The sequence below is a fragment of the Sprattus sprattus genome, assembly GCF_963457725.1.
Source record: "Sprattus sprattus genome assembly, chromosome: 4".
In the NCBI taxonomy this organism is placed as follows: domain Eukaryota; kingdom Metazoa; phylum Chordata; class Actinopteri; order Clupeiformes; family Clupeidae; genus Sprattus; species Sprattus sprattus.
The window spans coordinates 1,996,908-2,019,393 of record NC_137923.1 but is presented as its reverse complement, the minus strand read 5'-3'; the positions used below and the strand labels follow the sequence as shown (position 1 = coordinate 2,019,393).

At 48.0% G+C, this 22,486-nt stretch overlaps 1 protein-coding gene across 4 annotated transcripts in view; it reads left to right on the top strand.

Annotated features, from left to right (window-relative positions):
- Nucleotides 1-2,100: 2,100 nt before the first annotated feature.
- Nucleotides 2,101-22,486, top strand: part of dlgap1a (discs, large homolog-associated protein 1a) — a gene marked incomplete at both ends in the record, with an annotated part of 39,824 nt that continues 19,438 nt past the window's right edge. For 3 of the 4 annotated variants that reach the window (XM_080837256.1, XM_080837254.1, XM_080837253.1), the window contains 4 exons: nucleotides 2,101-3,192; nucleotides 6,994-7,211; nucleotides 12,091-12,265; nucleotides 13,734-13,971. In XM_080837256.1, the coding sequence (XP_080693382.1) occupies nucleotides 2,101-3,192; nucleotides 6,994-7,211; nucleotides 12,091-12,265; nucleotides 13,734-13,971 (1,723 nt within the window). The remainder of the gene's footprint in view (nucleotides 3,193-6,993; nucleotides 7,212-12,090; nucleotides 12,266-13,733; nucleotides 13,972-22,486) is intronic. The other variant, XM_080837255.1, reaches the window with a different exon arrangement.

Below are 22,486 nucleotides of genomic sequence, written 5' to 3'. Positions count from 1 at the left end.
GAAATGTGCCCAGGATTTCCCAATTGGTCACGGTTTTGCTCTCTTCTCTCACTGTGTTGCGTCGTAAAGGAAGAGGAACATAAAGTGTGCAAGTTAATGGAGAGATCTTCGTGTGAAGTCTTTGTCGGTTTGCTTATGTATTCTAAACTTTAACCTGCAAAGCTGCGTGTGTGGGCCTCTAAACAGATCCCACGCCCGCAGGACTTCATTGTGTCAGCGGCTGCACCTTGTTAGCCGCTTTTGGCGCTAGCCGAGCTGTCAGCTTACTGAATGCTAAGCCACCCCGGAGAGGCCAGACTGGCGGCCCGGGCTGACAAAGTCACGCAGTTCCACTCCTGTAAACGAGCATCGCAAGCTCCCCCTTCTTCTGTGCCAGGATATTACACAAGGTGTTCTGCCATCTCCTCTTTTGTACCGTACACTTGGCATGGCTTCGCATAGCGCTGTAACCCTGCAGCTCACACTGAGATTGGCCCGATCTGCGGAGCGGTGTTCATATTTGCATCCCGACCCTAGTAAGCCATCTTGGAATGTGTGAGAAAAAAAGAAATAGCTCACTAGCCTAAGGTAGCAATGAGTGTGAATGTGTGAATTGTTGATTTCTATATTGAGGTTGGCTTTCTCTCCTCCGCCTCTTCCTCCCCCCGTTGCTTTTCCTCTGGCTCTCTGTGTTTGTGAGTGAGTATGTGCGTGTGTGTGTGTGTGTGTGTGTGTGTGCGTGTGTGCGTGTGTGCGTGTGTGCGTGTGTGCGTGTGTGTGTGTGTGTGTGTGTGTGTGTGTGTGTGTGTGTGGGTGTGTGTGTGTGTGTGTGTGACTGTGTGACTGTGTGTGTTGGCGTGTGTGTATGTGCCTAAGAAAAAGAGATCAGAGCGGTGGCAATCTGAACAGACGAAGCCCCCTGTACCATTAGCCTGTCACAGCACCCAATAATAACCTCGATAATAACAGGGTCTGCTGCTCTCTCTTTCTCTCTCTCTCTCTCTCTCTCTCTCTCTCTCGCTCCATCCTTCTTTCTCACCCTCTCTCTCTCTTTCTCTTTCTCTCTCTCTCTCACTCACTCATACACTCTTGCCGTTTCCTGTTGAGAACTCTTCCTGTGTAGTGAGAGTGCTCTTTATCAACGTCACCAAATTAGCAGAGCTGAAAGAGCTTCTGCTGTCTGCAATTATTTTGATTGGGCTATGCAGCGAGATGAATGGGACGGATGCGTGTGCTTTATCAAAGCTGTTGTGTCTTGTGAGGAGAAGAAAAGTGTGCAAATGCAGACTTGTGAAGAGCGCCAAGGTGAAATATATATATATATAGTATATATAGTATATATATATATATATCGAGCTGCTGAGCCCAAGAGCTGCAAGCTTTGAGTCTGAGATGAGAAGCCTTTAGGGATGCAGTATTCCAAAGAGTGTACCTTTCAGGACACGGCCGCCAGAGTTGCCGCTGCTTAGGGGCAGGCATGCACAGATGAGCTCCCCCCCTCCGAATGCGGGGGTGATGCTGTCTGGATTCAAAACAGAACTGGTAGCACAGAGTAGTTCAGAATAGGATGGGAGATTACAGGTTTTGTAGAGTGTATAAAAAAGGAGTGGTAGATTTTCACATAGCTCAAAACATATTGGCCAACCCATCGCATTCATTTTACTCAGGGTATACTGTCGTTGTTTAACATTTGAATGGAGATTTAAGATGAGTAGAGTAAAAAGGATCCCCCTTTAAAGGAGTTATTTATCGATTGATTTATCTATATATTTTATTTATTGATATTTAAATGTCGTCTGTTTCTACTTTGTGTAATAATTCATTATTATTAGCTTTATTACGAAAATGTATTAAGCATTAATTGTGATTGATTAATAATTAATTAATAATGATTACGCATACAAATGAAGCAAACTACTTGAAGTAGTTTCGATTATAGCAGCCAACGTGCACTTCCATCATGATAGGTATTTGATTGTAGGACAAGGGACCTGTTGATCATGAGCGTGTCTTGCTTTCTCCCCTGTCTCCCACCCTCCAGTAGCAGCCGCCTGATCTCCCGTTTGGACGTTCCCGATCGATGCCCTTGGCCCGCCCTCTCCCTCCGGCCTCGCCACCATCATGAAAGGGCTGTCCAGCAGCCGCAGCCACCACCACGTGATGGCCTGCGAGCCCTCGTACAACGACGTCATGGGCTACCACGCCGAGCGCAGCAAGCCGTACCTCATCAGCCAGGTGGACGCGCCCCACCCAGCCGACCACCCCTACTACGCCCAGCGCAGCATCACCTCCTCACCTTACCAGCCCGACTGCGTGGTGCCTTACGGGACCTTCCCCCGCCGCCACTACAGCTCCCACCACGAGCTGAAGGACGAGTGTGCCATGGTCCCTTACACCGGAGGCGGCACGGCCGGGGGCTCGGTCAAGGGCAACCGGCTGCCCGTCAACCTGCTGGACCAGTTTGAGCGGCAGATCCCGGTGGTGGCGTCCCGGGACGGCTACCACACGCTGCAGTACAAGCGCACGGCGGCGCTGGAGCAGCGAAGCGACAGCCCCGGCCGCATCCGCCACCTGGTGCACTCGGTGCAGAAGCTCTTCACCAAGTCGCACTCGCTGGAGGGCCCCCACCAAGTGCTGCACCACCACTCGAAGGGCAGTGTGAACGGAGCAGGAGGAGGAGGAGGAGGAGGAGGAGGAGGAGGAGGAGGGAGCTGCAAGGTCAGCCCCGACAGCGAGACCCCCACGCTGCGCCAGCGCAAGCGCAGCAAGAGCCGGGAGCGCTGCAAGTCGGCCGAGCCCAAGAACCGCTCGCACGTCCCGGCCTCGGGCTACTGGAGCTCGGACGACAACCTGGAGCGGGACGTGTGCCTGTACCGCAGCCCCACCATGCCCACGGCCGGCGTCATGACCATGGGCCGGCACCCGGACAAGTCGCAGTCGCAGTACTTCATGGAAGCCTACAACACCATCAGCGAGCACACGCTGAAGACGTCGCGCAGCAACAACGACGTGGGCAAGTGCTCAACGTGCGCGGGGAGCGGGCCGCTGGCCGTGGAGGCGGCCCAGCAGCTGTTGAAGAAGAGCTCGTGGTCGTCCTCTCTCACGGTGAGCAGAGCCCGCGAAGTCTACCAGAAGGCCTCGGTGGTAAATGTAGATAAGGCGCTAGTGAAAGCTGAGGCTTGTCAGCAGGAGCGCTCTTGCCAATACCTGCAGGTACGCCAAACCTCTTTTTTCTCTCCGACAAAGTTCTTCTCCTCTGCTCCCCCGTCCCCCCGCCTGCCCCGTCTCCCCCTCAACCCCCATGCTCACCTCCAAATCTAATCCTCACCTGCACCTCTCCCCCCCCCCCCCCCCTCCCACCGCCCCCACCCCCACCCCCACTCACACCTCCACCGCCACCTCTCCTTCACTACCGCCTCTCCTCCGTCTGGAGCAGCCCTCCAGTTTTGAGTTTGAGTTTCTGGAGAGTGAAGTAAGTGCTAACCCATTAGCTGCCTTACTTTCCGGGTTAGTTGACAGGCATTCGGTTTCTTCGGTTTCTATTTTTTGGTTAACCTACAAGTTGGTTATTATTTCGTCTTCTGAACCTTCCTTTCTCCCATCTCTTCTATCCTTTTCTTCCCTAATTATTGTATTGATTGTTTAATGTGTGTTAATGTGCTGTGTTGATGATTAACTTATTGTGAATTCTTAGTTTGTAGTACTTACTAACTGGTAACTGTTTTGTTGTGCAGAATGCACTAAAGTGCAAGTGGTTGATAAATTGACAATTTATCAATAAATGTATCAATAAATGTATCAATAATTGTATCAATACATTGACAATTTATCAACAGATGTGCTGTGAACTTTTGAACAGACTGAGGGCAATCAAGCCTGCCATTGAACAGATTCTTAGAGGGGGGGGGGGGGGGGGGGCGCACCTGACAAGTAGTGAAACCTTTTTATTCCCAGTGTTATCATGGTGTAACGGCAGTAACATGACTATACTTTTATGCATTCTGTCTTTATCCTATTTCCAATTTCCTTGAAGTGATGAAGGGTAACCTTCCCCCCGCTGTTGAAATCAAAGTGAAGAAACTTAGTTTTGTTAGGCAGGAAAAAGCTACATGTAGCGCTGGGAAACTTGCCTGAATCACTGCTGCTGATGCATTTGGATGAATCATCAGGATTTTACTATAAAGTTTCAGCAGGGCAACAGAACTCCAACCCCCAACCACCCCATCCACTCCCGTATGCACAAACACACACACACACACACACACACACACACACACACACACACACACACAAACACACACACACACACACACACACACACACACACACACGCACAAACACACACACACACACACACACACACACACACACACACACACACACACACACACGTAATCTCACTCCCTTATGCACAAACACACACACACACTGGTCGAACTTGACTTTGAGAACAGGCAGACTGGCAGCGCTCGAGGTCTTTAAAAGCCTTAGGAAGCCAACCAGAACAGATGAAGGAGCTAAAAGTAGTGTTGTCGCAGCACTTTACTCTATCCCACAGATTTTCCAGCCCAGGGAAAAAAAAATGGACTGCAGCAAACAGAGGGCTTAGAAGCATCTGGAAAGCCCTGTCCCGCTCTCTCTAGTCCCAGTAATGAGAGCAAAAGGAAGTTCCCACCAAAAAGCAGATCTCTTATTCGGCCAAACCCGCTAAAGGAAATGGGTTCCCTCAGAGACCCCTGCTCTCGTCCTGACGGAGAGCTGGGAGCGGTCAGTGGGATCTGAAAGCCATTAGCCCTCCACTGTTGTTTCTGCCAGTCTGTTACCCAGACACTCACTCACACACTCACACACTCACACACTCACTCACACACTCACTCACACACTCACTCACACACTCACACACTCACTCACACACTCACACACTCACTCACACACTCACTCACACACTCACTCACACACTCACTCAAACACTCACACACTCACTCACACACTCACTCACACACTCACTCACACACTCACACACTCACTCACTCAAACACTCACACACTCACACACTCACTCACACACTCACTCACACACTCACGCACTCACTTATTCATTCATTCACGCACTCACTTATTCATTCACGCACTCACTCACTCACTTACTCATTGCGCTTACACACTCAGTCACTCACAGACTCACTCACGCACTCATACAGTCATTTACTCACTCATATACACATTCATTCACTCACTCACGTTATCACTCACACACACTCACTGACTCATTCACTTTATCACTCTCACACACACACTCACTGACTCACTCACTTTATCACTCAAACACTCACTCACTTACTCACTTTATCATACACACACACACTCACTCACTTTATCACTCACACACACACACTTACTTACTCATTCACTTATTCAGTCATTCACTCACTCATAACACATTCATTCACTCACTCACTTTATCACTCACACACACTAACACACTCATTCACTTTATCAATCTCACACACACACTCACTCACTTTATTACACACACTCACTCACTGACTTGATCACTCACACACACACACACACACACACACACACACAATCATATTCACTCACTCGCTCACTTTATCACTCTTTCACACACACTCACTCACTAACTCACTTTATCGCTCACACACACACACACACACACACACACACAATCACTCACTCACTGACTCTGACTCCCTTCCTCGGCTGTTGCCTTACTCAGAATGGACTGCTACTGTAAAAGGTTGCAGATATTGTTAGAGTCCTGATAGGTGGCCAGAAGTGTCTATTTGTGGTGTGGGTGTAACGAGCGTGACCACAGTCACCACCTGCTGCCACGTCACGCTGCCAGTGCCTGTGTGCTGATGTCTGACGTCAGCACCAGCTCTGTTTCCCCAGTAACCCAGCCTTGGCAACACCATCACGGATGATTCACCTTAATGACAAAAGTGGAGTTCCTAGAGCAGGGATTATCTGCCCTTTTCTTCCATATTTATAACAGCCTAGACTCTCTGTGCGCCTACTCTCTTCAGTGGCAGCACGCCGTCACTAGTATGACTAGAGGCCTCCCACAGGACCTAGTCGAGGCAACACAGACACACTCACAACACACAAACACACGCACGCACACACACACACACACACACACACACACACACACACACTCACACCACACAAACACACACACACAAACACACGCACACACGCACGCACACACACACACACACACACACACACACACACACACACACAACACGCACACACAACACACAAACACACACACACACACACACTCACACCACACAAACACACACACACACACACACTCACACCACACAAACACACACACTCACAACACACAAACACACACACACACACACACACACACACAAACACACACACACACACACACACACACACACAAACACACACACACACACACACACACTCACAACACACAAACACACACACAACAAACACACACACTCACTCACTAACTCACTTTATCGCTCACACACACACACACACATACACATAGCACCAATACAATCCATGATGTCTACACACCAGGCTCTCTAATGACCCTTTCCTCATTTCTTTCTGTTTAGTAGTTGTTGTTGTTGTTGTTGTTGTTTCCAGTGTGGGCCATATCAACGAGGGCTATGCCTGAAGGAAGTTGCGCTACAGACAGATGGCAGGTTGTGCAGGCAGGCAGGCAGGCAGGCAGGCAGGCAGGCAAGCGTCATTAGTGTAGTGGTGCAGGCTGGGGCGGGCAGCCTCATTAATTACCTCTGCTCAGCGCCCGAGTTAGGGCTGGCGCAGGAGGAGGTGGGCACAGGGGGGGTTGGGGGCTGAAGGGGTGAGTCAGGTGCCCGTGTCTGTACGTCTGTACGTGTGTGTGTGCCAGTGTGCCTGTGCGCCGGCCCAGTGCTCCGGCTGTGCCATGCAGTCTCGGAGCACTCTGCCTGACGCCGGCCCGCTCTTGACCGTCCCGCAGGTGCCGCAGGATGACTGGGGCGGGGGACTCATGCCGCTGGGCAAGGAGGACGACATCCCGTGCCGACGCATGCGCAGCGGCAGCTACGTCAAGGCCATGGCGGAGGAGGACAGTGGCGACTCGGACGGCAGCCCCAAGCCCTCGCCCAAGATGCAGGCGCGGAGGGCCAGCTACCTCAAAGCCACGCAGCCCTCACTGACCGAGATGACCACTCTAAAGTAAGAGCCTCGCTTCTCTCACTCACCACTCAAGCAACGCTTGCTGACACACACACACACACACACACACACACACACACACACACACACACACTCACACACAAGACAGAGGGTTCGTTATTGACTCGTCTAAGCTAGTTTACCACAGCCACGTTTTGACATGAGAATGGATGTTGATCCGTGAATCTACATCCATCAGCTCCAACTGCTGTCAAACACTGTGGAGAAACAGAAAGTGGTGTGATTGCCTGAAGCAAATATTTGAAATGCACAGCATCCTACGTTCAACAAATGTTTAGCCAGCACAAGCCCACATTAATACCCTCTTTTTTGATTGATTTGCTTTTCGTGTGTATTTATCTGCAAATGTACTCTCACAATTCAGCAGATGTACAGCACTGCTCTGGCAAGACATGTTTGGACTGGATTGAATATTCATCCAGATGATGGGTGATGGGTGAGGAGGAACACTTGTTATCTAAAATTTGCATCAAAGAGAGTGGAAGAGAGAGGAATGGACACGGATGGACAGGGGCTGAATGGGGTCTGACAGACAGACAGACAGACAGACAAGACAGACAGACAGACAGACAGACAGACAGACAGACAGACAGACAGACAGACAGACAGACAGACAGACAAAAAAAGAGTGCTGTAGTTACAGAGTTTTTTTTTCAGTGGTGTAGTCTTGTGGAGGGTCTGCTCGTGTCTCGCTTCTACATATCTGTGACCTTCATCTCCATTTTAATTCCTTCTCCTCATTTATTTAGCAACCATTTATGATAAGAGGAAGCACTTTCTTCCACTGCATCAGATATGAGTCATACACTGCATTGACTTAAAGACAGCTCCTCGGTTGGGAAAGTGCTATGGAGTTATAGATTTTGATAAGGAGATATTAATGATGAGTCACATTTGTTGTTAACATTTCTACGAACCAGAGTGCAGAGAACTGAAGCAGATTTTTTTTTTTAAAGTTACTGGTAAGGCAGCTTAATATTATTACCTGTTCCTCAGACTTCATTGAACCTCCCAAGAACAAGTGCAGACAAATAGTGCAGATATTACTCAGAGAGAATGAAGTGTGTCATTAGGGATCATCCTCTCAAGCCTGGTCTTTTGTTGTCATGGACACTACTGTAGATTTAGTATAATTTGGTCAGATTTACAACAGACAAAATCTGCAATAAAACAAAACAATTATAATTTATATATATATATATTTATTTATTTTAATCTTAATGTTTTTTTTTTTTTTAGTGGCAGTTACTGTATCTATGGAGACATGACAGCTGTAGCCACCCTTTCTCTCCTGCTGCCATTTTGTATTCGTCTCTGCCGAGGCTTCGACCCTGCTTCCACATTTAGGACACACCGGCGCGGCGTGCTTACTGCTGACTAATGACAGATTAATCACGGCCCATTCATCCCTTCCTCCAATCAGCCACCTATCAGCCGCCGCCGTCTCAGGAGATATGAACACTCGTCTTTTTCCCTCACAAACAGAAAAATAATTGCGCAGCTTGTGAGCATTCCTCCATCAACCCCCTCACTCCCCCTCCCCTCCCCTCCGAGAGAGCGTGGCTTCACGGACACGCGGCACACAGCTGGGATATCAATTAGAGTCTCCACGGAATATAGCCTCCATTATTCCAGGGTGCCAGGAGCCAAGCATGCCTTTAATTAAGTAAGCTTCCAGCCATGGAAGGTATGAGTAATTACACTAATTAGCCTAGGGACTTCTTTACGAAGTGCTACATTGACACAATACAGTGCCTTTTTCCATGTCCCTCAGTTTTGAAGGTTAAAGTTGACATGGGGTGCCAAATGACTGTAAATCCTCAATATTAATCCTAACTTGGATTTATAATCCTAACTTGCACTCCCTCTCCCTCCCCCTTCCTTCCTCTACCTCTCCTTATATTTCCTCTAATGCTATCTCCTCTAACTAGTACCTAACTCGCACTTACAGTAGTTACATTCCTACACTTTTTATTTCTTATGTAAAGTAGTATTTATTGTTACATTAGGTCTCTATTGCTCGTAGCTTGATTGATCTCTCCTTTGCACGACGCTTTGGATAAAAGCGCCTGCTAAATGACTAAATGTAAATGTAAATGTTAATGTAATTATGAGTTCAAACAGTGTTTCAGCAAAGTGTCTGAGGAGCCTGATGCCTGTTAAATAGATTTGATTGGGATGATTCCGACAGATTGTGTTGAAGCATACTGACTTCTTTGTGCTCATGTTAGAATATTGATACTGCTGCTGATAGTGTTTGCCTGTTCTTTCTCTGGCCTCATGTGTTAATCATTTGTTGTGATTGTTGAACTAAGTGGCTCATTTGGTGCAGACACTAAACAGCATCAGAGAGGTTTCTAGCCTAGAGGAGCAACTGCAGGCAGGCAGGCAGGAAGGAGCAATCAGCCTCATTCGAGCCCAGGAAAATGTATTCCACAGCCCAGAGTTTGCCTATAAGAGGGATTGGAGGATTTGGGGCTTTGCAGATTTGCTATACTATTTTGGAAGTACGCCTGGTTATAAATATTGATTTTTGTGGAATTCCTTCAGTCTTGTCCTAGATTGTTTTGTGTCAAAGACAAGGCGGCAACTCGGATGAGACCGTGCATGAAGAAGAAGAACAGTATGAATGCCGTTGTGAATTTAACCCCTTCACAACATCACGCGCAGAGAGGAACACTTAAAGCTCATAGCAGGCCCACGGTGGGTCCCTGCCTCTGGGCCTATACTTCCAACAGCGCCGTTCCGCCGTGTCCATCTGACTGTCAATAAGAGCCTCGTTACATCATCGGTCCTCATGACGCATGAAAAGGACACGTTGAAGATGCCATTAGGCGTACTGCAAGCCCACTGATACATAATGTATATGACATATGGTCATGTGCTGTGAAGAATAGCTGACACAAACTCAGCAATGCGAGCGCCCTGGGGGGGGGGGGGGGTGGTGGTTAGAAAGGCGGTAGCTAGATCCACCCATCACCCCCCCCCCCCCCCCCCCCCCCCCCCCCCCCCGGAGGAGCAAGGCAGAAAGGCAGGGCTCCCTTCCACTCCACTGGCACCTTACATAATCAAATCCCCTATGTCAGAGGGTATGCCGGCACCACCCACCACCCACCACCCACCACCCACCTCCATCCAGGAACACTCAACGTCACCACGGCAGCGGCAACAATCTAAGAGCAGGGGCGCCATAATTGCCAGGAGTTAGAACCTTATCTGTGTTCACCGTTACAACCTTAATATGTGTTTACAATTTGTAACCGCAAAACATTTGCATATCAGGTTCATTGGAGTAAATTACCTAGAAGAAGAATATAATAAATTGTCTGCAGACTTGAAACAAAAAAACACTGAGGCTGAAGACTTGATTGCCAGCACCTAATATGTATGTTTATACTTGATATCAATTGTTCTTCACTCTGCTTTGGCGAAAGTGTGTCTGTGTGTGTGTGTGTGTGTGTGTGTATGTGTGGTGCTGGTGTGTGTGTGTGTGTGTGTGTGTGTGTGTGTGTGTGTGTGTGTGTGTGTGTGTGTGTGTGTGGAGCTGGTGTGTGTGTGTGTGTGTGTGTGTGTGTGTGTGTGTGTGTGTGTGTGTGTGTGTGTGTGTGTGTGTGTGTGGAGCTGGTGTGCTTGAATGGACCACTTACATGGGCGTGCAGCGGTCTTGAGGGGAGCTCAGGGTGCGTGCTGCACGGTCATGAGTCCAGCCATGCAGACACAGGAGCAACTCTCCCCCCGTCCGTCCCGCTCAATTCTGTCGGCTCTGGGCTCTCCTTCTGGCTCTCTCTCCTTCAGACGCCACACTGCAGCTGCTGTTACCGCCAGCTGTCTGCCTGTGCCTCTGCATTTGTGTGTGTGTGTGTGTGTGTGTGTGTGTGTCTGTGTGTGTGTATGGCATGTGTCCCTATGTATATACGCGCAGGCACTTTCTTGCCTGTGTCGTTGTGCATATAGATGTCCATGAGTCCAAGTACACACACGTTTGTCAACGTGACGAGTGTGCGTGTGTCTGTGTGTGTGCGCGCGCGTGTGTGTGTGTGTGTGTGTGTGTGTGAAGCGCAGCCTACGTGGGCGGCCTTAAGTGAGTTTAGCTGTTTTTGCTCAGCAGCCGCAGTGGAGTGGTGGCGAGGAGAGCAGCTCTGTCAGTGCCCGCTGGAGCTGGCTGCCTCTATTTAAAGAGCCATACATGCATAATGCAGTCCGGCGCCGGACAAACAGGGAGCCGCAGCTGAATCAGCCCAGAGACCCTCCGCTTGATGGGCTGTCCTCGAGACCCCGCTACCCCCCACCCCCGCCCACTCAGTGGACCTCAGAAAGAGGACAAAAAGAAGAAAAAGACTGACTCCCCCATATATATATATTTCTCTCCATCTATATCTCTCTGTTTCTCTGTCTGTCTCTCTCTCTCTCCATCTCTCTCTCTCTCCATCTCTCTCTCTCTCTCTCCATCTCTCTCTCTCTCTCGCCATCTCTCTCTCTCTCTGCCCCCTCTCTGTTGATACCCTTCAGATTGGCTCTGGTGGTGCATGAGCCTTGCCATCCGCCTCCTACTGCGTGTCACCATGCCAGCAACACTTTCAAGCACTCATATCCGTCCAAGTAAATGACACTTATATGTGCTCTTCAACTGGAGTGAGATAGACCATGTTTCCATAACTATGATGTCTTCCTCCATTTCTCTGTCACTGTCACTGCTTTTTACTCTTGAAACCCTCCAGTCTTGAAATTTGTCCTCTCTCTCCCTCTCTCTCTCTCTCTCTCTCTCTCTCCCTCTCTCTCTCTCTCTCTCTCTCTCTCTCTCTCTCTCTCTCTCTCTCTCTCTTCTCTCTCTCTCTCCCTCTCTCTATCTCATCGGCAGGATCTCCACCGAGCACTCGCCAAAGCTGCAGATCCGAAGCCATAGCTACCTGCGGGCGGTGAGTGAAGTTTCCATCAATCATCTGGACAGCCTGGATCCCAAAGCCCTGCTCGCCTCACCCCAATACCGCTCGCGAAACGAGAGCTACATGAGGGCAATGAGCACCATCAGCCAGGTTGGTGGCCGTCCCAAACTCTCACCCCACGCAACCGTCTCTGGTGGCCAAGCCAGCCCCCGATCCTCCCCCAGTCCTTCCTTTCTCATCTGGTGGGGGCGGGGAGCAGGGCAGGCCGGGGGTGCAGGGGGAGGAAGGTCCAAACTTGAACCCCTTAGAGTCCATAGAACCATACCAGATCATGACGTCAACCCTGTGATTCATCTCTTGTTGAGATGAATTGAAACCATAAGCCACATGGTGTTGTTCATTCACCTTTGTGTCGTAAATAACATCGAACTAATATAGTATAAACAGTTATAGTAGTAACAGAATGTAATGTCCTCTACTAACACCAGTCAGATCTCACTAAGATGCTGTCTAACAGAGAAAGTATAAATCTGTTGTAAACTCCTCTACATTTGGCCTGATTTGAACTAAAAAAAATCACATTCATCAAATTATCATTTAACTTAAAAACGGACTGATTTTTGATCTGATATCCCCGTAGCATTTTCATTAAGGATCTAGCGAACTAACCTAAAGTAATTTTTTTCTGGTTTGCCAGCATTTGGACTTTAAATCATTTATAATCGAACCCAAGAAGCGACTTTAAGTGCCTGCTGTCAGGCCCATGGACAAAAATAAACTAAAGTACAGTTCCATTCCGGAAGAACAATAGAAGTGAATTCCCTCATGTATGATTGTTAGCGAGTTCTGAGCGACTAGCCCTCCTTGCGCCGTATCGTTTCCTCCACATTCTCCTCCGTCTCCTTATGTACAGTGTGTTCTTTCCCTGTCAAGTGTTTTCCTCCGTTTCATTTCTCCAGCCTGTCTTCACCTCCATTCACCACTATCACCTCCCCCTCCACCTCCTCGTCTGCCTGATCCACTGTGAGCCCTTCGGTAACTAGCTTGCTACTTCAGTGCTAGGTCTCCTTGCTTATTTTGGGCCAAGGCTGCACTGTTAGCAAGGAAAGCATCTTGCATCTTTCACTAGTCAAATCTCAGACCAGTCAGATCTCCCCCCTTTTCATCCTCCTCCACCCAAAATGCATCCAATGGCATCCAAGTTTGTTTTTCTGCATCTCCTCCCATTCGTTGTGGAAGTTCACGCATGGCCCCGTTCCTCTGAAGTGACATGTGACTTTCTTTCAGAGCATTTCAATTCTCCCCCGCCCCTTGCTCTTACTGAAAGACTCTTCCTCTTCCTGCCTCTGCATTATGTTTTTTTAAGTTCATTAGCACAAGTCTTCTTTTGCCTTGTTATCTTTATAAGCTCTTTCTTCCACCCTGATGTTTCCCCTGTGGTAAGAGGGGCTTTCTTCTGCCATATGCGTTTTCATGCTCTGCTGCTGATTGCCCTCACTGATACTCTGCCCCCCCCACCCTCCACTGTATACCTCTCTACCTTTCTTCCTGGTCCCTTCTTTCTTCCTCCTCTTTCTTCTACCTCCTCCTCCTCCACCTGGCCCTTCCTGCTGTGAAGGTGAGCGAGGTGGAGGTGAACGGCCAGATTGAGGCCGTGTGCGAGTCCGTGTTCAGCGAGATGGAGTCGCAGGCGGTGAACGCGCTGGACCTGCCGGTGCCGGGCTGCTTCCGCATGCGGAGCCACAGTTACGTGCGCGCCATCGACCAGGGCTGCTCGCAGGACGACGAGACAGGACCGCTGCCCGCCTCGCCACCTCGGACCACCACCACCGTCAGGACCATCCAGAGTAGTACAGGTCAGTGTGGAGACGCCGCTCTCACGCAGGGTTGCGGATTATTCGGATCCCAAAAAAAGTACAATATCCACGTCATATGACGTCATACAGGAAGTGTAACGTACTTTCAGGCATTGGTAGGGGTACTGAGACCTAGTTTTTAGCCTTATACTGTAACCCTAACCCTAAACCTACTTGCACCTAACCCTAAAAAATCATAAGAAAAAGTTGATTCTGACACTTAGAAAACTTTTTTGGGATCCGCTAAATCCGCAACCCTCACGCAGGCCCATGCGCATTCCAAAAACACGCTCAATCTCTGCCTTGCACACCGCCGTGCATTCTGTCTATCATACACACATATGCATGCAACTGTGCTGCGAAGGTGCTCTCACGTTTGATCTCCCTCGCACACGCGCGCATATATGGCACGCTCGTCGACACATGTGCACACGTGTTTTTTAACCCCACAGCCCTTTGTTGTGGGCGCCACTGTAGCATATGGAAACAACCGCGGTCAGCTTTGAAGAGGTTAGTCTGTGTACATGGATGCAAATGTGACCGCCAAAACATAGTGAGTTGGACCGGCTCTAAACAGAATTTAAAGAAAGAAAAACTACAACAAAGAACCACAGAATTGCAATGCAAAACACTCAATTACACTGTGTCAGATACCGCAAGCCCCATCTGCACAAGCAAAGCAGCCCTTTCTCCTGAGACCCGGGGTATTTGGCTGCAGTAAAGAGATTTCAGATCGGGCCTCCTCTGATGTCTGCACTCAACCCCATGGACGGTTGGCTGTTACAGGCCTGGTGCTTCTCTCTGGCCAGTGCTGACACCAGCAGTCATCTGTGGGAAAAACCCTTCAAAAGACTTCCAAACAGCTGTCCCAGGCAGTTTGTCAAACAGGCGTTTTCCACAAATGTCTCAGCGATCATAAATATTCATCTGTTGCCTTTTCAGCTGTGCAATGTCATTACTGGCTAAGATGGACTTCCTCATAAAGCTTTTATTGTGCATTAACCTCTTGGTAGGCCCTTAAGCAGCATGTTAACCTCCAGGCTCAAGCCATTTTACTGAGGTCAATCAAATCCCAATGAGATTACATTTGTAGCAGCAGATTGAAATGACGGTGGTATAAAGACAGTCTCCATCACAGTTCTTCCACCATCCAGCGTCACTCCCACCATCTTGGGTAGTCTTTGATGCAGCCCCTAGCAACTGACCTGGAAATATCTTTTGTGTGTGTAACTGTGTGGTCACACGTGATGACTACGGACGCTTATGAGTGTGACTGACCCACAGACCTACTCTGGCTGGCAGGCATGGACACACACACACACACACACACACACACACACACACACACATACACACACACACACACACACACAAACACACACACACACACTCACACACACCCACACATACACACACACAGACACACTCTGTCTCTGTCTACACACACATTCAAATACACACACATTTAAAAACACACACACACTTTATATATACCCACACATTCAAATACCAATACAGTCATAAACACACACACGCACATACACACACAAAACAGGGTCTGGACTGAACTTGTGGTGACCCAATTGTGTTGCTCCTCTCTGGGGGTTTCTGAGTGGCAGGGCCCTGCGGCCTAATCCCGCTGACAGCATCTGACATCTCAGTTTGATCTCATCAGAAGAGACATCAGAATACATGTCACCACAAGGGGGCCTACCGCGGGCGCTGGTGCTGTGTACTGCTCCAATCGACCCTAAGTAAGTGGAGAATCGCTGGGCCTCAGGCCTCACTTTACCGTTGCTCCTGCTGTCTACATCTCCTTGATGCTGACAAACCTGTCTCTCTGTCACCGGCGTTTGACAGCGAACAGTGACGTTGGTTTGTCTGTCTTTGTTTTGACTGAAGAATTGGTCTCTTGGAGAATTGGAAAATCTTTTGTTTTTTAATTTCTTTTTTCCCCCTTATTTATCACTGAATATAAACTGTAGTTAGTTGAGTGATTTTGAGTGTTGGAGTCCAAGCAGATGAACGGTGGTTTGGCAGGGCTGACTGCTTTGAGCACTTTCACTTCCGTCCCTGAGAAGCCAGCTTAGGATGAGCTCTGAACGTGGCATGGGGGGTACAGGATGCTTCCTCGGCTGAATACACTGCTCCCCCCCCCCCGGCTGTGGGCTTGGCGCTGCGCTGGGCTGTGCTGGGCTGTGCTGGGCTGGGGCGAGGCGTGTTAGCTGCCGGTGGATGCTGCTGGCAGACATATGGGCAGGAGTCTGCAGCATTAGCTGTGGGAAGGACACTTGGGAGAAGAGGAGGAGAAGAAGGAGAAAATGTGAGAGAAAAGTGCAAAACTGTGTGCGAGTTAGGGGAGTGCGTGCTGGCCCTGGAGTTTGCACCGGAGTTGTGAATTTTTCATAACTGCCTTTGGGGCCAGACTGAAAGTAGAAGGGAAAAAAAACACCAGCCCAGTTTGTGGCTCAGAGGCATTCTGTTTTGTAACATCCCTGCAGTAAACCGGGCACCTTCAGGATCAAGGGGCCTGACTTCAGCCATTAGGGGCGTGTTCAGCCACCTGCCCCTGTCACAGCCCAGGACCAGTGACCTGACTCCGACTCTACCTCTGCCTCCGACTCTTCCTCTGCCTCCGACTCAACCTCTGTCTCCGACTCTTCCTCTGCCTCCGACTCAACCTCTGACTCCGAACGAGGATGGGGCAGAACAGCCCGATCCGCGCACAGTTGGCCCCCATTAATCAAGATGGCTGCCACACTCGACTGATTGTTATTGATGATGTCGAGTAAACATGTTTTCCCACCCTGCCAGGGAGATAAAAGTAAACCCAGAAGGAAAAAAGAATAACTCCGGCGTGAACTGGTCTCGTCATCATGAGAGCTGTTGAGAGTAATTATGGCGAAGACAAGAGCAGGGAGCCGACCTTCAAGCTGAGATTGAAGCCTAGAGGCACAGTCATGCAAATCACCTCCTCTTTTTATACCCCCCTGCCCAACACTTCTGCATCTCCATAATCCACTTAAGAACACACGCTGCTGGGATTGTGAAAAAGAAAGATGTGGTTGTATTTGTGTGTGTGTGTGTGTGTGTGTGTGTGTGTGTGTGTGTGTGTGTGTGTGTGTGTAGCGTGAATGTATTTTTCCCCACCGGCTGATTTTGTATTCAAAGTACCGGGGTGCGCTGTGAGACGTACCATTTTGAATAGTGCCATTATGTTTTATTTATTTATTGGAATACATTCATTTTGAATTTTGCCTCAGTCCTAGATTTAAAACATATGAAGCTGTACAAAACCAATCATCAAAATATCCAACCCATCTGGGGCCGTATTCACAAAGCCTTTTATCTTACCACTAGGAGTGCTCCTAACTCGCGCTAAAACCTTTTACGTAGGAGTAATTTCTTAAAAGTGATTCACAACGGCTCTGAGACCTACTCATACTAAGGATAATACCAACTCCTAAGCTTAAGATAAAAACTCCGTTGCTATGGATGACGTCCATTCTCATGCACGAGTTTAGAAGCGGTGCGTACGGTGATTGGTTGCTGACAGGCGGTCTCATTCAAAACTCAGTCCTAACATCCCCCTAACGATCCCACTAAATCAACAGAAAATAAGAGAATAACCTAGGCTTCAAATGAAGTCATATTAAATAGTTATGGATAGTGCACTTAGCAGAATGCACACGCATGATGACAAGTTTGTGCATCCAACGAGAATGACGCTTTGCACGTTAAGAGAAAGAGAAATTGCCGAAAAAAACACGGAAATTGCATGAAATCAAAGAAGTAATAATTACAGCACCCTGCAAACTATGCGTGAGGCATGGGAGGACTTATGTGTTAACATAAATGCTTCATTCCCTGCCGTGTGTCGCTCTGTCGATGACTGCGAGAAGCGGTGGTATGTGCTCCAGTCACAATGTAGGATGGAGATTGCGGAGTGGACTTTAAAAGAGCCGTCGCGGCTACAGGTATTGTGTCACCAAAATAGGCCTCATGCGTATACTTGCATGTTGTAGTTCAACTGTGCTCCCGGTTGTGGATTGAGGAAGGGTGTCAAAAGCCATGTCTTGCATGGATGGCCACTGTCAGCCTACAAGTGGCATCCAGCAGGTACATGGTGCCGCTCAAAAAGCTGGCGCAGACCGCGCTCTCCATTAAAATGCGCGAATCGTGAGTAGATCCAGGCCACTTCGCAACAATATCCATGATTGTGAAATTTGGATCAAACACTATCTGTGTATTAATTGAATGTACCTTTTTGCGGTTTACAAAGACGTCCTCATCTCTGGATGGAGCAATTATTTTAATGTGTGTTCCATCGATGGCACCCACGACACCGGGCATTCCTGCAAACGCCATGAAATTGACCTTGATCCTTTGAAGTAGGCGATTGTCCAAAGGGAACCGGATAAACTGTTGTACAATGTGTGGTCTACAGAGTGCGGTGATTGTTTGATGAATGAATCGGCTTGATTGCGATATTCTGAAGTCGTCTGCGTTGCAAAGTTGCATTTTCCCCGTAGCCAAAAATCTTAATGTTATCAAACATTTAACTTCCGGACTGATTGGGTTGTTTCGGATAGTTGGAGACGTGTTTGCATCCCGCACTAATTCTAGTAAAATGTTGATGCCTTCACGGTTTAAACGATATCTTCTCAACAATTCAGAGTCGTTCATTGTCTCCAACACGTTACGTCTGGCTTCAGCCATTTTAAGACTTTTTGTGAATAGGTCTTAGTGACTTAGGAGTCCTCATGAGGAGTTTTAAGCTGTCCTAGACTTAGGTGCTACTTTTAGGGATAAAATATTTTGTGGATTGCTCTTAGTAAAAAAAAATAGGAGTCCTAAATTTAAGACTGACACGCCCATTATTTTTAGGAGTTTCTCCTAAATTCGCCACTTATGAGCTACTTTTAGCCCTAAGATTCTTTGTGAATACGGCCCCAGGGGCCGTATTCACAAAGCCTTTTATCTTACCACTAGGAGTGCTCCTAACTCGCGCTAAAACCTTTTACGTAGGAGTAATTTCTTAAAAGTGATTCACAACGGCTCTGAGACCTACTCATACTAAGGATAATACCAACTCCTAAGCTTAAGATAAAAACTCCGTTGCTATGGATGACGTCGCTTCTCATGCACGAGTTTAGAAGGGGTGAGGACGGTGATTGGTTGTTGACAGGCTCTCTCATTAAAAACTCAGTCCTAACATCCCCCTAACGATCCCACTAAATAAACAGAAAATAAGAGAATAACCTAGGCTTCAAATTAAGTCATATTAGATAGTTATGGACAGTGCACTTAGCAGAATGCACACACATGATGACAAGTTTGTGCATCCAACGAGAATGACGCTTTGCACGTTAAGAGAAAGAGAAATTGCCGAAAAAAACACGGAAATTGCATGAAATCAAAGAAGTAATAATTAAAGCACCCTGCAAACTATGCGTGAGGCATGGGAGGACATATGTGTTAACATAAATGCTTCATTCCCTGCCGTCTGTCGCTCTGTCGATGACTGCGAGAAGCGATGGTATGCGCTCCAGTCACAATGTAGGATGGAGATTGCGGAGTGGACTTTAAAAGAGCCGTCGCGGCTACAGGTATTGTGTCACCAAAATAGGCCTCATGCGTATACTTGCATGTTGTAGTTCAACTGTGCTCCCGGTTGTGGATTGAGGAAGGGTGTCAAAAGCCATGTCTTGCATGGATGGCCACTGTCACGTCACCCAAGTGGCATCCAGCAGGTACATGGTGCCGCTCAAAAAGCTGGCGCAGACCGCGCTCTCCATTAAACTGCGCGAATCGTGAGTAGATCCAGGCCACTTCGCAACAATATCCATGATTGTGAAATTTGGATCAAACACTATCTGTGTATTAATTGAATGTACCTTTTTGCGGTTTACAAAGACGTCCTCATCTCTGGATGGAGCAATTATTTTAATGTGAGTTCCATCGATGGCACCCACGACACCGGGCATTCCTGCAAACGCCATGAAATTGACCTTGATCCTTTGAAGTAGCCGATTGTCCAAAGGGAACCGGATAAACTGTTGTACAATGTGTGGTCTACAGAGTGCGGTGATTGCGATATTCTGTCGTCTGCGTTGCAAAGTTGCATTTTCCCCGTAGCCAAAAATCTTAATGTTATCAAACATTTAACTTCCGGACTGATTGGGTTGTTTCGGATAGTTGGAGACGTGATTGCATCCCGCACTAATTCTAGTAAAATGTTGATGCCTTCACGGTTTAAACGATATCTTCTCAACAATTCAGAGTCGTTCATTGTCTCCAACACGTTACGTCTGGCTTCAGCCATTTTAAGACTTTTTGTGAATAGGTCTTAGTGACTTAGGAGTCCTCATGAGGAGTTTTAAGCTGTCCTAGACTTAGGTGCTACTTTAAGGGATAAAATATTTTGTGAATTGCTCTTAGTAAAAAAAAATAGGAGTCCTAAATTTAAGACTGACACGCCCATTATTTTTAGGAGTTTCTCCTAAATTCGCCACTTATGAGCTACTTTTAGCCCTAAGATTCTTTGTGAATACGGCCCCAGATCTATATGTCTGTATGACTTATCTCACGTGCACCCTCTCCCCTCTAATGCTATACATACATCACCTGATTGAAAGGACTGTGGGTCTTCCGAGCATTTACAAACTAAACACAGTATGTAGTCTGCCTTGCTGGTTCTGTGGTGTGCTGATGACGCACAGGTTCCGTAATCAAAATATTCTGGAAGTTGGGGATTACATGTAGAGGACTTTCAGAAGGATTCTGGCATAGAAGGTCGGGGAGTAGACGAGTCTAACCTCATGTTAACCTACATGAGTGTTTCAAGTCCTTTATTGTCAGATGCACATACAAACACAGAGTCAGACTGGGCTCTGAAATTCTTAAGACAGGACACCCCGCACAACATCCTACCATAACATAACATAAAATTAAAACTGCAAGCAGTGATGAGAGGGCCATCGCTGCTGTAGGCGATTGACATTATGGGCGTATATCTGAGTTCAGAACGGGTCCAGCGTCCGCCCTATGAAGTTTGGTCAGGATCGGAGAATGTGCAATGTTTCCAACCACCAACAGGTGGCGCTATAGGCGAGTGGCCTTATGGGCATATGTAAGCGTTCAGGCCGGGTCCAGCGTCCACCCTATGCAGTTTATAAAATAACATAACATGTTAGTACTCGGGGTGTGTTTCATGCAGGTCTGGTCAGATAAGTGGTTGTCTTACCTTGTTGTGTGCACACATGACACGGTGTGTGTGTATTTGTGTGTGTGCTTGCGTGTTTGTGTGTGTCAGCGAGACTCTGAGACGTGTGATGTTGTCTGATCTGAGACGGCCCCCAAAAACACCCGTGGCCCCAGCAGCTGCAGCTCCTCCTGTGACACTCAGTTGACATTGACGGAGAGAAGGTGGAGAAGGACTCTCATCGGCAGAGCGTCTCCGTCTCTCTCTCTCTCCTTCCGTCCGCCTGCCCGCCCACACGCCTGGCCCTGCCACGTCCCTCCCCACTGCGAGGCAGATTTATGCCGCGGCCCTGTCAGGGAGAGCCCACCGTGGCTAATCCAGATGTCCGCGCCACAGAGACCATGCCAGATGAATTATGGGGGGACTAATGGAGGAAGCTGTCAGGGTTGACATTGAGAGGGCGCCCCCCACCCCCACCCCCACCCCACACACCCAACCAAACTTACATGTCTTTGAGGTTGTGTGTCTGTCTGTCTGTCTGTTTGTCTGTCTGTCTGCATGTATTTGTGTGTACCAGCCTTATGTGCTGTGCCATCTGCTTCTTTGGCTGTCCAGCTCCTGAAAATTCACCACTGTAGAAATAACACCGTCTGTAGAAGGGGATTTTGTCGTAGACAGTATGGTGCTCAAGCCAAACGACATGTTTCCTTAAGCAGCTTGGATCATTATAGCATCAGTATCTGGGTTCAGATCTCCCAGGCCTGATTTGCTGCTGTACTCTGTGGACCACTAACAGTTTAGTCTGTTTGGATTTACACCCTTGTTTACATCTCCTTTTGTTATTTAGATTATTATTATTATTATTATTATTATTATTGCCACTGCTGACCACTATGAGGCAGTCCTAAATTACTCTGATCAGTCCGTTGTTTTTCAAGTCGACCATTTTGCTGTTACCAACACTAATTTAATGTACGTAAAAGCACCTCTTTCTTTGCACAACATATTTGTTTGGTGTGGCCCCAGATCCATTGGTATGAAAGAGTATCTTGTACAGTATAAGATAAACTGATGTGTAGCTATGTTCAAATCTCATATTTCTTGCTGAAACCCTGTTCCAGAACAGTCTATTTGTTTTTATTTGTTCTTGTGTTTAGTTTGATGATCCATTGCACTTACTATTCAATGCAACACAAGTATCTCTGAATTCAGCTTCACTATTGTCTCTCTCTCTCTCTCTCTCTGTCTCTCTCTCTCCCTCTCTTTCCCTCTTTTTTCTTCTCTCTCTCTCTCTCTCTATCCCTCTCTCTC